At 55.8% G+C, this 14,210-nt stretch overlaps 1 protein-coding gene across 1 annotated transcript in view; it reads left to right on the forward strand.

Moving 5' to 3' along the window:
* LOC138963715 (dynein axonemal heavy chain 12-like) overlaps positions 1-14,210 on the forward strand; it is a 111,980-nt gene that overhangs the window by 59,382 nt on the left and 38,388 nt on the right. The window contains exons 21-26 of the mRNA XM_070335563.1: positions 5,906-6,100; positions 6,444-6,565; positions 9,994-10,156; positions 11,772-11,891; positions 12,507-12,783; positions 13,520-13,845. Of these exons, the coding sequence (XP_070191664.1) occupies positions 5,906-6,100; positions 6,444-6,565; positions 9,994-10,156; positions 11,772-11,891; positions 12,507-12,783; positions 13,520-13,845 (1,203 nt within the window). The remainder of the gene's footprint in view (positions 1-5,905; positions 6,101-6,443; positions 6,566-9,993; positions 10,157-11,771; positions 11,892-12,506; positions 12,784-13,519; positions 13,846-14,210) is intronic.

The following is a 14,210-nucleotide window of genomic DNA, read 5'->3' on the forward strand; positions in this document are numbered from 1 at the left end:
CTCCCTTTTGTTGAGACCCCCGCCATACTGTGCACCCCCCTCCCTTTTGTTGAGACCCCCGCCATACTGTGCACCCCCCTCCCTTTTGTTTAGACCCCCGCCATACTGTGCACCCCCCTCCCTTTTGTTGAGACCCCCGCCATACTGTGCACCCCCCTTCCTTTTGTTTCGACCCCCGCCATACTGTGCACCCCCCTCCCTTTTGTTTCGACCCCCGCCATACTGTGCACCCCCCTCCCTTTTGTTTAGACCCCCGCCATACTGTGCACCCCCCTCCCTTTTGTTGAGACCCCCGCCATACTGTGCACCCCCCTTCCTTTTGTTGAGACCCCCGCCATACTGTGCACCCCCCTCCCTTTTGTTTAGACCCCCGCCATACTGTGCACCCCCCTCCCTTTTGTTTAGACCCCCGCCATACTGTGCACCCCCCTTCCTTTTGTTTAGACCCCCGCCATACTGTGCACCCCCCTTCCTTTTGTTTAGACCCCCGCCATACTGTGCACCCCCCTTCCTTTTGTTGAGACCCCCGCCATACTGTGCACCCCCCTTCCTTTTGTTTAGACCCCCGCCATACTGTGCACCCCCCTCCCTTTTGTTTAGACCCCCGCCATACTGTGCACCCCCCTCCCTTTTGTTGAGACCCCCGCCATACTGTGCACCCCCCTTCCTTTTGTTTCGACCCCCGCCATACTGTGCACCCCCCTCCCTTTTGTTTAGACCCCCGCCATACTGTGCACCCCCCTTCCTTTTGTTGAGACCCCCGCCATACTGTGCACCCCCCTCCCTTTTGTTTCGACCCCCGCCATACTGTGCACCCCCCTCCCCCCCGCCATACTGTGCACCCCCCTCCCTTTTGTTTAGACCCCCGCCATACTGTGCACCCCCCTCCCTTTTGTTTAGACCCCCGCCATACTGTGCACCCCCCTCCCTTTTGTTTAGACCCCCGCCATACTGTGCACCCCCCTCCCTTTTGTTTAGACCCCCGCCATACTGTGCACCCCCCTTCCTTTTGTTGAGACCCCCGCCATACTGTGCACCCCCCTCCCTTTTGTTTCGACCCCCGCCATACTGTGCACCCCCCTCCCCCCCGCCATACTGTGCACCCCCCTCCCTTTTGTTTAGACCCCCGCCATACTGTGCACCCCCCTCCCTTTTGTTTAGACCCCCGCCATACTGTGCACCCCCCTTCCTTTTGTTTAGACCCCCGCCATACTGTGCACCCCCCTTCCTTTTGTTTCGACCCCCGCCATACTGTGCACCCCCCTCCCTTTTGTTTAGACCCCCGCCATACTGTGCACCCCCCTCCCTTTTGTTTCGACCCCCGCCATACTGTGCACCCCCCTCCCTTTTGTTGAGACCCCCGCCATACTGTGCACCCCCCTTCCTTTTGTTTAGACCCCCGCCATACTGTGCACCCCCCTCCCTTTTGTTTAGACCCCCGCCATACTGTGCACCCCCCTCCCTTTTGTTGAGACCCCCGCCATACTGTGCACCCCCCTCCCTTTTGTTGAGACCCCCGCCATACTGTGCACCCCCCTTCCTTTTGTTTAGACCCCCGCCATACTGTGCACCCCCCTCCCTTTTGTTTAGACCCCCGCCATACTGTGCACCCCCCTTCCTTTTGTTTAGACCCCCGCCATACTGTGCACCCCCCTCCCTTTTGTTTAGACCCCCGCCATACTGTGCACCCCCCTTCCTTTTGTTTCGACCCCCGCCATACTGTGCACCCCCCTCCCTTTTGTTTCGACCCCCGCCATACTGTGCACCCCCCTCCCTTTTGTTTAGACCCCCGCCATACTGTGCACCCCCCTCCCTTTTGTTGAGACCCCCGCCATACTGTGCACCCCCCTTCCTTTTGTTTCGACCCCCGCCATACTGTGCACCCCCCTTCCTTTTGTTTAGACCCCCGCCATACTGTGCACCCCCCTTCCTTTTGTTTCGACCCCCGCCATACTGTGCACCCCCCTCCCTTTTGTTGAGACCCCCGCCATACTGTGCACCCCCCTCCCTTTTGTTGAGACCCCCGCCATACTGTGCACCCCCCTCCCTTTTGTTTAGACCCCCGCCATACTGTGCACCCCCCTCCCTTTTGTTGAGACCCCCGCCATACTGTGCACCCCCCTTCCTTTTGTTTAGACCCCCGCCATACTGTGCACCCCCCTCCCTTTTGTTTAGACCCCCGCCATACTGTGCACCCCCCTCCCTTTTGTTTCGACCCCCGCCATACTGTGCACCCCCCTCCCTTTTGTTTAGACCCCCGCCATACTGTGCACCCCCCTTCCTTTTGTTGAGACCCCCGCCATACTGTGCACCCCCCTTCCTTTTGTTGAGACCCCCGCCATACTGTGCACCCCCCTCCCTTTTGTTTAGACCCCCGCCATACTGTGCACCCCCCTCCCTTTTGTTTAGACCCCCGCCATACTGTGCACCCCCCTTCCTTTTGTTGAGACCCCCGCCATACTGTGCACCCCCCTCCCTTTTGTTGAGACCCCCGCCATACTGTGCACCCCCCTCCCTTTTGTTGAGACCCCCGCCATACTGTGCACCCCCCTTCCTTTTGTTTAGACCCCCGCCATACTGTGCACCCCCCTCCCTTTTGTTTAGACCCCCGCCATACTGTGCACCCCCCTTCCTTTTGTTGAGACCCCCGCCATACTGTGCACCCCCCTCCCTTTTGTTTAGACCCCCGCCATACTGTGCACCCCCCTTCCTTTTGTTTCGACCCCCGCCATACTGTGCACCCCCCTTCCTTTTGTTTCGACCCCCGCCATACTGTGCACCCCCCTTCCTTTTGTTGAGACCCCCGCCATACTGTGCACCCCCCTCCCTTTTGTTTCGACCCCCGCCATACTGTGCACCCCCCTCCCTTTTGTTGAGACCCCCGCCATACTGTGCACCCCCCTCCCTTTTGTTGAGACCCCCGCCATACTGTGCACCCCCCTTCCTTTTGTTTCGACCCCCGCCATACTGTGCACCCCCCTTCCTTTTGTTTAGACCCCCGCCATACTGTGCACCCCCCTCCCTTTTGTTTCGACCCCCGCCATACTGTGCACCCCCCTCCCTTTTGTTGAGACCCCCGCCATACTGTGCACCCCCCTTCCTTTTGTTTAGACCCCCGCCATACTGTGCACCCCCCTCCCTTTTGTTTAGACCCCCGCCATACTGTGCACCCCCCTTCCTTTTGTTGAGACCCCCGCCATACTGTGCACCCCCCTCCCTTTTGTTTAGACCCCCGCCATACTGTGCACCCCCCTTCCTTTTGTTGAGACCCCCGCCATACTGTGCACCCCCCTCCCTTTTGTTTCGACCCCCGCCATACTGTGCACCCCCCTCCCTTTTGTTGAGACCCCCGCCATACTGTGCACCCCCCTTCCTTTTGTTTAGACCCCCGCCATACTGTGCACCCCCCTTCCTTTTGTTTAGACCCCCGCCATACTGTGCACCCCCCTCCCTTTTGTTTAGACCCCCGCCATACTGTGCACCCCCCTCCCTTTTGTTTAGACCCCCGCCATACTGTGCACCCCCCTTCCTTTTGTTTAGACCCCCGCCATACTGTGCACCCCCCTTCCTTTTGTTTAGACCCCCGCCATACTGTGCACCCCCCTCCCTTTTGTTGAGACCCCCGCCATACTGTGCACCCCCCTCCCTTTTGTTGAGACCCCCGCCATACTGTGCACCCCCCTCCCTTTTGTTTAGACCCCCGCCATACTGTGCACCCCCCTCCCTTTTGTTTAGACCCCCGCCATACTGTGCACCCCCCTCCCTTTTGTTTAGACCCCCGCCATACTGTGCACCCCCCTCCCTTTTGTTGAGACCCCCGCCATACTGTGCACCCCCCTCCCTTTTGTTGAGACCCCCGCCATACTGTGCACCCCCCTCCCTTTTGTTGAGACCCCCGCCATACTGTGCACCCCCCTCCCTTTTGTTTAGACCCCCGCCATACTGTGCACCCCCCTCCCTTTTGTTTAGACCCCCGCCATACTGTGCACCCCCCTTCCTTTTGTTTAGACCCCCGCCATACTGTGCACCCCCCTTCCTTTTGTTTCGACCCCCGCCATACTGTGCACCCCCCTTCCTTTTGTTTAGACCCCCGCCATACTGTGCACCCCCCTTCCTTTTGTTTCGACCCCCGCCATACTGTGCACCCCCCTTCCTTTTGTTTAGACCCCCGCCATACTGTGCACCCCCCTTCCTTTTGTTTCGACCCCCGCCATACTGTGCACCCCCCTCCCTTTTGTTTAGACCCCCGCCATACTGTGCACCCCCCTTCCTTTTGTTGAGACCCCCGCCATACTGTGCACCCCCCTCCCTTTTGTTGAGACCCCCGCCATACTGTGCACCCCCCTCCCTTTTGTTTCGACCCCCGCCATACTGTGCACCCCCCTTCCTTTTGTTTAGACCCCCGCCATACTGTGCACCCCCCTCCCTTTTGTTGAGACCCCCGCCATACTGTGCACCCCCCTTCCTTTTGTTTAGACCCCCGCCATACTGTGCACCCCCCTCCCTTTTGTTGAGACCCCCGCCATACTGTGCACCCCCCTCCCTTTTGTTGAGACCCCCGCCATACTGTGCACCCCCCTTCCTTTTGTTTCGACCCCCGCCATACTGTGCACCCCCCTTCCTTTTGTTTAGACCCCCGCCATACTGTGCACCCCCCTCCCTTTTGTTGAGACCCCCGCCATACTGTGCACCCCCCTCCCTTTTGTTTCGACCCCCGCCATACTGTGCACCCCCCTCCCTTTTGTTTAGACCCCCGCCATACTGTGCACCCCCCTCCCTTTTGTTGAGACCCCCGCCATACTGTGCACCCCCCTTCCTTTTGTTGAGACCCCCGCCATACTGTGCACCCCCCTTCCTTTTGTTTCGACCCCCGCCATACTGTGCACCCCCCTCCCTTTTGTTGAGACCCCCGCCATACTGTGCACCCCCCTTCCTTTTGTTTCGACCCCCGCCATACTGTGCACCCCCCTTCCTTTTGTTTCGACCCCCGCCATACTGTGCACCCCCCTCCCTTTTGTTGAGACCCCCGCCATACTGTGCACCCCCCTCCCTTTTGTTTAGACCCCCGCCATACTGTGCACCCCCCTTCCTTTTGTTTAGACCCCCGCCATACTGTGCACCCCCCTTCCTTTTGTTTAGACCCCCGCCATACTGTGCACCCCCCTCCCTTTTGTTTAGACCCCCGCCATACTGTGCACCCCCCTCCCTTTTGTTGAGACCCCCGCCATACTGTGCACCCCCCTTCCTTTTGTTTAGACCCCCGCCATACTGTGCACCCCCCTTCCTTTTGTTTAGACCCCCGCCATACTGTGCACCCCCCTCCCTTTTGTTTCGACCCCCGCCATACTGTGCACCCCCCTCCCTTTTGTTGAGACCCCCGCCATACTGTGCACCCCCCTCCCTTTTGTTTAGACCCCCGCCATACTGTGCACCCCCCTTCCTTTTGTTTAGACCCCCGCCATACTGTGCACCCCCCTTCCTTTTGTTTAGACCCCCGCCATACTGTGCACCCCCCTCCCTTTTGTTTAGACCCCCGCCATACTGTGCACCCCCCTTCCTTTTGTTTAGACCCCCGCCATACTGTGCACCCCCCTCCCTTTTGTTGAGACCCCCGCCATACTGTGCACCCCCCTCCCTTTTGTTTAGACCCCCGCCATAAGATCCTCTCTCCCCCCGCCCACCCCATTTTAAAACCTTTGTTTTTCAAACGTCCTGTTCAATGTGTCTGTAAATTTACCTCCTTTCCTTTTAGGAATCTGATTTTCTCCTAGTGTTCAAGGCCTGTGAAGGGTTTCACTTATACTTGCTTGGGTAAGACCCGAGAGCATGGCCCTAGTGGTTTTACTGTGAGGGCGTAAAGCAACACCTAACAGGAATTTCACGAATGCTTGTACAACTGCCCCAGGTGTGGGAGGAGACGCTGATCCGCACGCAGGAGACGATCGACGAGTGGCTGAAGGTGCAGGCCCAGTGGCTCTACCTGGAGCCCATCTTCAGCTCCGAGGACATCATGCAGCAGATGCCGGAGGAGGGCCGCCTCTTTCAGATGGTCGACCGCAACTGGAAGGACGTGATGAAGCACACCGTCAGGGACCCCAAGGTATGGCGGTGGTGCTGGCAGCAACAACAAGCTGACACCCACTGGACACAATGCTGTCTGTCAAGCATATCTGTTTTCTTTTCTACTGGCTTCCTGCCATGTCTGAGCATTCATAAGTTTGGAAAAAAAACAACTTGCAGCAGTTACTTCACTACAATTTGTTCAAGTTAGAAATTGACAGAGTTACGTTCCCGATGTTGTTTCATCATGTTCCGAATGTGACTGGTTAGGGTTAAGTGCATGCTGAGTTTAGCATCAACTGGCCTTTATGACATTTATACAGCGCCAGGTGTAAATGTGACTGTGCTAATACCTGACCTTAACGACATGTGTACCTGTGCAGGTGTTGACAGCGACAGGTATTGCGGGCATGCTGCAGAAGCTGGTGGACAGCAACGGTCTGCTGGACAAGATCAACAAGGGTCTCAACGCTTACCTGGAGAAGAAGCGACTCTTCTTTCCGCGGTGAGTGCATGTACCCCTTATTGCCACACCCACCACTCTCCTTCACCCACCACTCTCCTTCACCCACCACTCTCCTTCACCTTCACACAACGGCAGTGAGAAAGCAGCAAGTTAGGGGGATGTGAATGGGTGCTTGGATCATCTGTTACGTTGAGGAGCAAGCAACGGTACAGTGCCACCCCCCCCCCCACCCCCCCACGTTGAGGAGCAAGCAACAGTACAGTGACACCCCACACCCCCCCCCCCCACCCCCCACGTTGAGGAGCAAGCAACAGTACAGTGACACCCCACACCCCCCCCCCCCCCACCCCACCCCCCACGTTGAGGAGCAAGCAACAGTACAGTGACACCCCACACCCCCCCCCCCCCACCCCACCCCCCACGTTGAGGAGCAAGCAACAGTACAGTGACACCCCACACCCCCCCCCCCCCCCCCCACCCCCCACGTTGAGGAGCAAGCAACAGTACAGTGACACCCCACACCCCCCCCCCCCACCCCACCCCCCACGTTGAGGAGCAAGCAACAGTACAGTGACACCCCACACCCCCCCCCCCACCCCACCCCCCACGTTGAGGAGCAAGCAACAGTACAGTGACACCCCACACCCCCACCCCCACCCCCCACGTTGAGGAGCAAGCAACAGTACAGTGACACCCCACACCCCCACCCCCACCCCCCACGTTGAGGAGCAAGCAACAGTACAGTGACACCCCACCCCCCACCCCCACCCCCCACGTTGAGGAGCAAGCAACAGTACAGTGACACCCCACCCCCCCACCCCCACCCCCCACGTTGAGGAGCAAGCAACAGTACAGTGACACCCCACCCCCCCCACCCCCACCCCCCACGTTGAGGAGCAAGCAACAGTACAGTGACACCCCACCCCCCCCACCCCCACCCCCCACGTTGAGGAGCAAGCAACAGTACAGTGACACCCCACACCCCCCACCCCCACCCCCCACGTTGAGGAGCAAGCAACAGTACAGTGACACCCCACCCCCCCCACCCCCACCCCCCACGTTGAGGAGCAAGCAACAGTACAGTGACACCCCACACCCCACCCCCCACGTTGAGGAGCAAGCAACAGTACAGTGACACCCCCCTCCCCCACCCCCACCCCCCACGTTGAGGAGCAAGCAACAGTACAGTGACACCCCCCCCCCACCCCCCCACGTTGAGGAGCAAGCAACAGTACAGTGACACCCCACACCCCACCCCCACCCCACCCCCCACGTTGAGGAGCAAGCAACAGTACAGTGACACCCCCCTCCCCCACCCCCACCCCCCACGTTGAGGAGCAAGCAACAGTACAGTGACACCCCTCCCCCACCCCCACCCCCCACGTTGAGGAGCAAGCAACAGTACAGTGACACCCCACACCCCACCCCCACCCCCCACGTTGAGGAGCAAGCAACAGTACAGTGACACCCCCCCCCCACCCCCACCCCCCACGTTGAGGAGCAAGCAACAGTACAGTGACACCCCCCCCCCACCCCCACCCCCCACGTTGAGGAGCAAGCAACAGTACAGTGACACCCCCCCCCCCACCCCCATCCCCCACGTTGAGGAGCAAGCAACAGTACAGTGACACCCCACACCCCACCCCCACCCCCCACGTTGAGGAGCAAGCAACAGTACAGTGACACCCCTCCCCCACCCCCACCCCCCACGTTGAGGAGCAAGCAACAGTACAGTGACACCCCACCCCCCCCACCCCCACCCCCCACGTTGAGGAGCAAGCAACAGTACAGTGACACCCCACCCCCCCCACCCCCACCCCCCACGTTGAGGAGCAAGCAACAGTACAGTGACACCCCACACCCCCCCCCCCACCCCCCACGTTGAGGAGCAAGCAACAGTACAGTGACACCCCACACCCCACCCCCCCACCCCCCACGTTGAGGAGCAAGCAACAGTACAGTGACACCACACACCCCCACCCCCACCCCCCACGTTGAGGAGCAAGCAACAGTACAGTGACACCCCACACCCCACCCCCACCCCCCACGTTGAGGAGCAAGCAACAGTACAGTGACACCCCCCTCCCCCACCCCCACCCCCCACGTTGAGGAGCAAGCAACAGTACAGTGACACCCCCCCCCCACCCCCCCACGTTGAGGAGCAAGCAACAGTACAGTGACACCCCACACCCCACCCCCACCCCCCACGTTGAGGAGCAAGCAACAGTACAGTGACACCCCCCCCCCACCCCCATCCCCCACGTTGAGGAGCAAGCAACAGTACAGTGACACCCCACCCCCCCCACCCCCCACGTTGAGGAGCAAGCAACAGTACAGTGACACCCCACACCCCACCCCCCACGTTGAGGAGCAAGCAACAGTACAGTGACACCCCCCCCCCCCACCCCCACCCCCCACGTTGAGGAGCAAGCAACAGTACAGTGACACCCCCCCCCCCCACCCCCCCACGTTGAGGAGCAAGCAACAGTACAGTGACACCCCACACCCCACCCCCACCCCCCACGTTGAGGAGCAAGCAACAGTACAGTGACACCCCCCCCCCACCCCCACCCCCCACGTTGAGGAGCAAGCAACAGTACAGTGACACCCCACCCCCCCACCCCCACCCCCCACGTTGAGGAGCAAGCAACAGTACAGTGACACCCCCCCCCCACCCCCATCCCCCACGTTGAGGAGCAAGCAACAGTACAGTGACACCCCACACCCCCCCCCCACCCCCATCCCCCACGTTGAGGAGCAAGCAACAGTACAGTGACACCCCCCCCCCCCACCCCCACCCCCCACGTTGAGGAGCAAGCAACAGTACAGTGACACCCCACACCCCCCCCCCACCCCCATCCCCCACGTTGAGGAGCAAGCAACAGTACAGTGACACCCCCCCCCCCCACCCCCATCCCCCACGTTGAGGAGCAAGCAACAGTACAGTGACACCCCCCCCCCACCCCCATCCCCCACGTTGAGGAGCAAGCAACAGTACAGTGACACCCCCCCCCCCACCCCCATCCCCCACGTTGAGGAGCAAGCAACAGTACAGTGACACCCCACCCCCCCCACCCCCACCCCCCACGTTGAGGAGCAAGCAACAGTACAGTGACACCCCACCCCCCCCACCCCCACCCCCCACGTTGAGGAGCAAGCAACAGTACAGTGACACCCCCACCCCCCCAGGTCTTAAAAAGGAAGGAGTCTTAAATTTGGGGTCTTGAAAGGAGGGTTCCACTGTACATCATTGGGAATGTCAGTGTGTCTGATTCTTTTTGCTACCTGTTACCTGTAGCCTGTTGTTTCTCTTCTGAGGACCGTGACTTGCCATCTTGCTGAAGTGTCAAGGTGTTGCTTTGACTCAGCTTTTTGCTGTTGTTAACATTTTCAATGTGTTTTCTTTTGTAATTTAAATGTTGTTGTTGTTATGTACACTGCCTTTCACTGTAAATGTCATGTTTCAGATTCTTCTTCCTATCAAACGATGAGATGTTGGAGATTTTGTCTGAGACCAAAGACCCGACACGGGTACAGCCGCACTTGAAGAAGTGCTTCGAGGGCATCGCACGGCTGGAGTTTGACGACAAGCTGGACATCCACGCCATGTTCAGCAGTGAGGGCGAGAGGGTGCGTACACTGCATACTGGTTTCTGTGGTCTCAAGGCTTCTTTCAAGCCATGTTCAGCAGTGAGGGCGAGAGGGTCAGTGGTGCCAAGTTACTCCACTCCACCAGTTGTTACAGACCCATCTCCATCAGTCACTCCACCAGTTGTGTAGAGAACCCTGTGACTGGTCGTGTTAACATCACACAGCAGAAAGCCATTACTTTAAGCTGCTTTTTCTTACGGCATTACAAAGAGAATCGCAGTTCAATATTTAAGAAAATATTAAGAAAACAATTGTTGTTATAATCGTTTACAGGCAGACAGGGTGTGCCGAAGAAAAATTTCCATTTTTATGTAATATTTTAATGGACAATAAAGTGCTGTTATTGTTATTGTTATTGTTAAAAACAACTTGTGTAAATCTGGTACGACACAGCAAGCCATGTGTAGTATTCTGATTATCCTACATACTGTACTTACGTGTATTTTACTCAAAACGTCCTGCAGTCGAGAAGACGCTTCTTTTGGAACCTCGATCTCTTCCATTGCCTCATGCAATCTCTTACATCAAAGCAAAGAAACGTCACTCTGGAAAGTGTAGCCTGACGTGTTAGTTCTAAATATTCCTCGAGGGGAATTAGCGAACGCAAATTTTTTTCCATAATGACGTTTGTCTCGGTGACTTTGGCATCATAAGCAGTGGAAAAACAAGTCCCTGCCAGACTTGCTTGACATGACCTCATTTACATGATATACACACGTGTGCTTTGAACGATATTGTAATGTAATGAGTGGTCTCTCTCACGTATGTAGGATAAACTCACTTCTCAATCAGCCACTCCAGGAGTTGTGAAGAGAACCCTTAGACTGGTCGTGATAACATCATTACTTTAAGCCGCTTTTCCTCACAGCAGGCTGCTAAAATGTTACAACCCTCTATGTTGAGGGCTGTGTAGGGTTCACTCACAGCAGGCTGCTTGTTACAACCCTCTATGTTGAGAGCTGTGTAGGGTTCACTCACAGCAGGCTGCTTGTTACAACCCTCTATGTTGAGGGCTGTGTAGGGTTCACTCACAGCAGGCTGCTTGTTACAACCCTCTATGTTGAGGGCTGTGTAGGGTTCACTCACAGCAGGCTGCTTGTTACAACCCTCTATGTTCAGGGCTGTGTAGGGTTCACTCACAGCAGGCTGCTTGTTACAACCCTCTATGTTCAGGGCTGTGTAGGGTTCACTCTGTCTGTCTGTTTGTTTGTCTGTTTGTTTGTTTGTCATTCTGTACTTAGATCTCTGGTATTCAGGGGTGTAGGGACTCACCCCACCCACACAATCTTTCTAATCACTCCGCTTGTAATACGGTATAGCTTTTGGTACTGCAAAGAACAAAGCACTACCAGGGCATGGCATCATTATGTGTCTTCATTAAGGTGCAGTCAATATGACTGTCTACATATTTACCAGTAGTTCCTTAAAAAACCCTTCTATTATGTCATTTAGAACTTTTTATCTTGAATATTATGTATGAAAACAGTCAGTGTTATTTTCTGCGCGTTGATTACGCAGACCTTGATTTTTTTAATAGATTGTTGTGAGGTGAATTCATTGTGTACTTTTATATGAAAATGTTTTGCTGTGACAGGTGAAGATGAGCAAACCTATCTCGACATCTGATGCGCGCGGGGCGGTGGAGAAGTGGCTGCTGCAGGTCCAGGACGTCATGCTCATGTCCATCAGAGACGTTGTCGAGGCTGCTGTGGAGGTACTGCACACACACACACACACACATGCATGCATGCATGCACACTCTTGCACACACACGCACGCACGCACACACACACACACACACACACACACACACACACACACACACACACACACACACACACACACACAGACACACACACACACACACACAGACAGAGACAGGTCTACCTAGTGTCACCACACACAGAGTGTGTGATAAATCAATGTCACTTGTATTTGACACCCAAGTTGACACACTGGTGTCTGTTTGTCTCAGGCCTGTGAATGTCGCCACACACAGAGAGTACGCAGAAATCAATGTTGTATTTGACACACAAGTCGACACCCTGGTACATGGTGTGTGTTTGTCACAGGCCTATGTGGTGTCGCCAAACACACACTGTGTGATAAATCAATGTTGTATTTGACACCCTGGTGTCTGTTAGTCTCAGGCCTACGCAGTGTCACCACACACAGAGTGTACGCAGAAATCAATGTTGTATTTGTCAACCAAGTTGACACACTGGTGTCAGTTTGTCTCAGGCCTACGCAGTGTCACCACACACAGAGTGTACGCAGAAATCAATGTATTTGACACCCAAGTTGACACCCTGGTGTGTGTTTGTCTCAGGCCTACGCGGTGTCGCCGCGGTGTGACTGGGTGCGGGAGTGGCCGGGGCAGGTGGTGCTGTGTGCCTCACAGGTGTACTGGACCAAGGACGTGCATGAGGCCATCAAGGGCGGGCCCCAGGGGCTGCGCGACAACTACGACACGCTGAATGAACAGCTGAAGGAGGTGGTGGCCTTGGTGCGGGGTCAGCTCACCAAACAGCAGCGGACCACGCTCGGCGCGCTCGTCACCATCGACGTTCACGCCCGCGACGTCGTGCTGGAGATGGCTGATAAAGGTGAGAGAAAATCAAAAGACAGGTCGACTGCTAACGATTGACAGAGGTGAGAACATCCACACACAGGTAGACGACTAACGATTGACAGAGGTGAGAACATCCACACACAGGTAGACGACTAACGATTGACAGAGGTGAGAACATCCACACACAGGTAGACGACTAACGATTGACAGAGGTGAGAACATCCACACACAGGTAGACGACTAACGATTGACAGAGGTGAGAACATCCACACACAGGTAGACGACTAACGATTGACAGAGGTGAGAACATCCACACACAGGTAGACGACTAACGATTGACAGAGGTGAGAACATCCACACACAGGTAGACGACTAACGATTGACAGAGGTGAGAACATCCACACACAGGTAGACGACTAACGATTGACAGAGGTGAGAACATCCACACACAGGTAGACGACTGACATTGTAATATCAAGAATCAAAGAGCAAGAATGGTAATGTACTGGAACATTTTAATTTTAACATAACAAGACGTTCATGAGTACTTCGGCCCAATGGCCTTCATACTGGACAGACAAAACGTTTTCTTGGATAAGATTTCACTTCATTAATTATTAGTCTGTCTGCTCACTATAAAGGCAATCGGAACAATGTCAATGTCTTGTTTTGTTTAAATCATAATGATTAAGGTGAGAGAGATTTAGTTGACAATAAGAGTTGTATATAGTATGGTGGGTGAACCCAAGTGGTTTCTCTCCCCTCTCCAGGCGTGGCCACACAGAAGGACTTTAACTGGCTGTCACAGCTGCGCTACTACTGGGAGGAAGACAAGATGTTGGTCCGAATCACCAACGCCACTGTCAACTACTGCAACGAGTACCTAGGTAACTCAGGCCGCCTGGTCATTACGCCGCTGACTGACCGCTGCTACCGCACGTTGGTGGGGGCCTTCCACCTCAACCTCAACGGTGCCCCCGAGGGACCAGCTGGCACCGGCAAGACTGAGACCACCAAGGACCTCGCCAAGGCCATCGCCGTGCAGTGCGTCGTTTTCAACTGTTCCGACGGCCTGGATTACATCGCTATGGGCAAGGTAATGTGAAGGCCATCGCTATGGGCAAGGTAGGGGCAAGGTCATTGCTAATGGGTAGGGTCAAGGTCATTGTTATGGGCAAGGAAAGGTCAAGGTCATCACCGTACAGTGCAATGTTTTCAACTGTTCTGACAGCCTGGATGATATAGCCTGGGCAGTTTTTTGTTGTTGCAAGAGTATCACGTTTAAAGGAGTAAGAGCTAATGATACAGTTGACCTTCAGATGTTGAAGAATCTGTACAAATGTTATGACAACATATAATTGCCCGTGCATCAATTTCATATAAATCAAATTTGAAGTCTCTTTAGAAAGTTTGTCTTCATGTTACGCCTGTCAGATATGCTGTGTTTCTAATGGTCTTTGT

Source organism: Littorina saxatilis, linkage group LG4 (genome assembly GCF_037325665.1).
Source record: "Littorina saxatilis isolate snail1 linkage group LG4, US_GU_Lsax_2.0, whole genome shotgun sequence".
Classification (NCBI taxonomy): Eukaryota; Metazoa; Mollusca; class Gastropoda; order Littorinimorpha; family Littorinidae; genus Littorina; species Littorina saxatilis.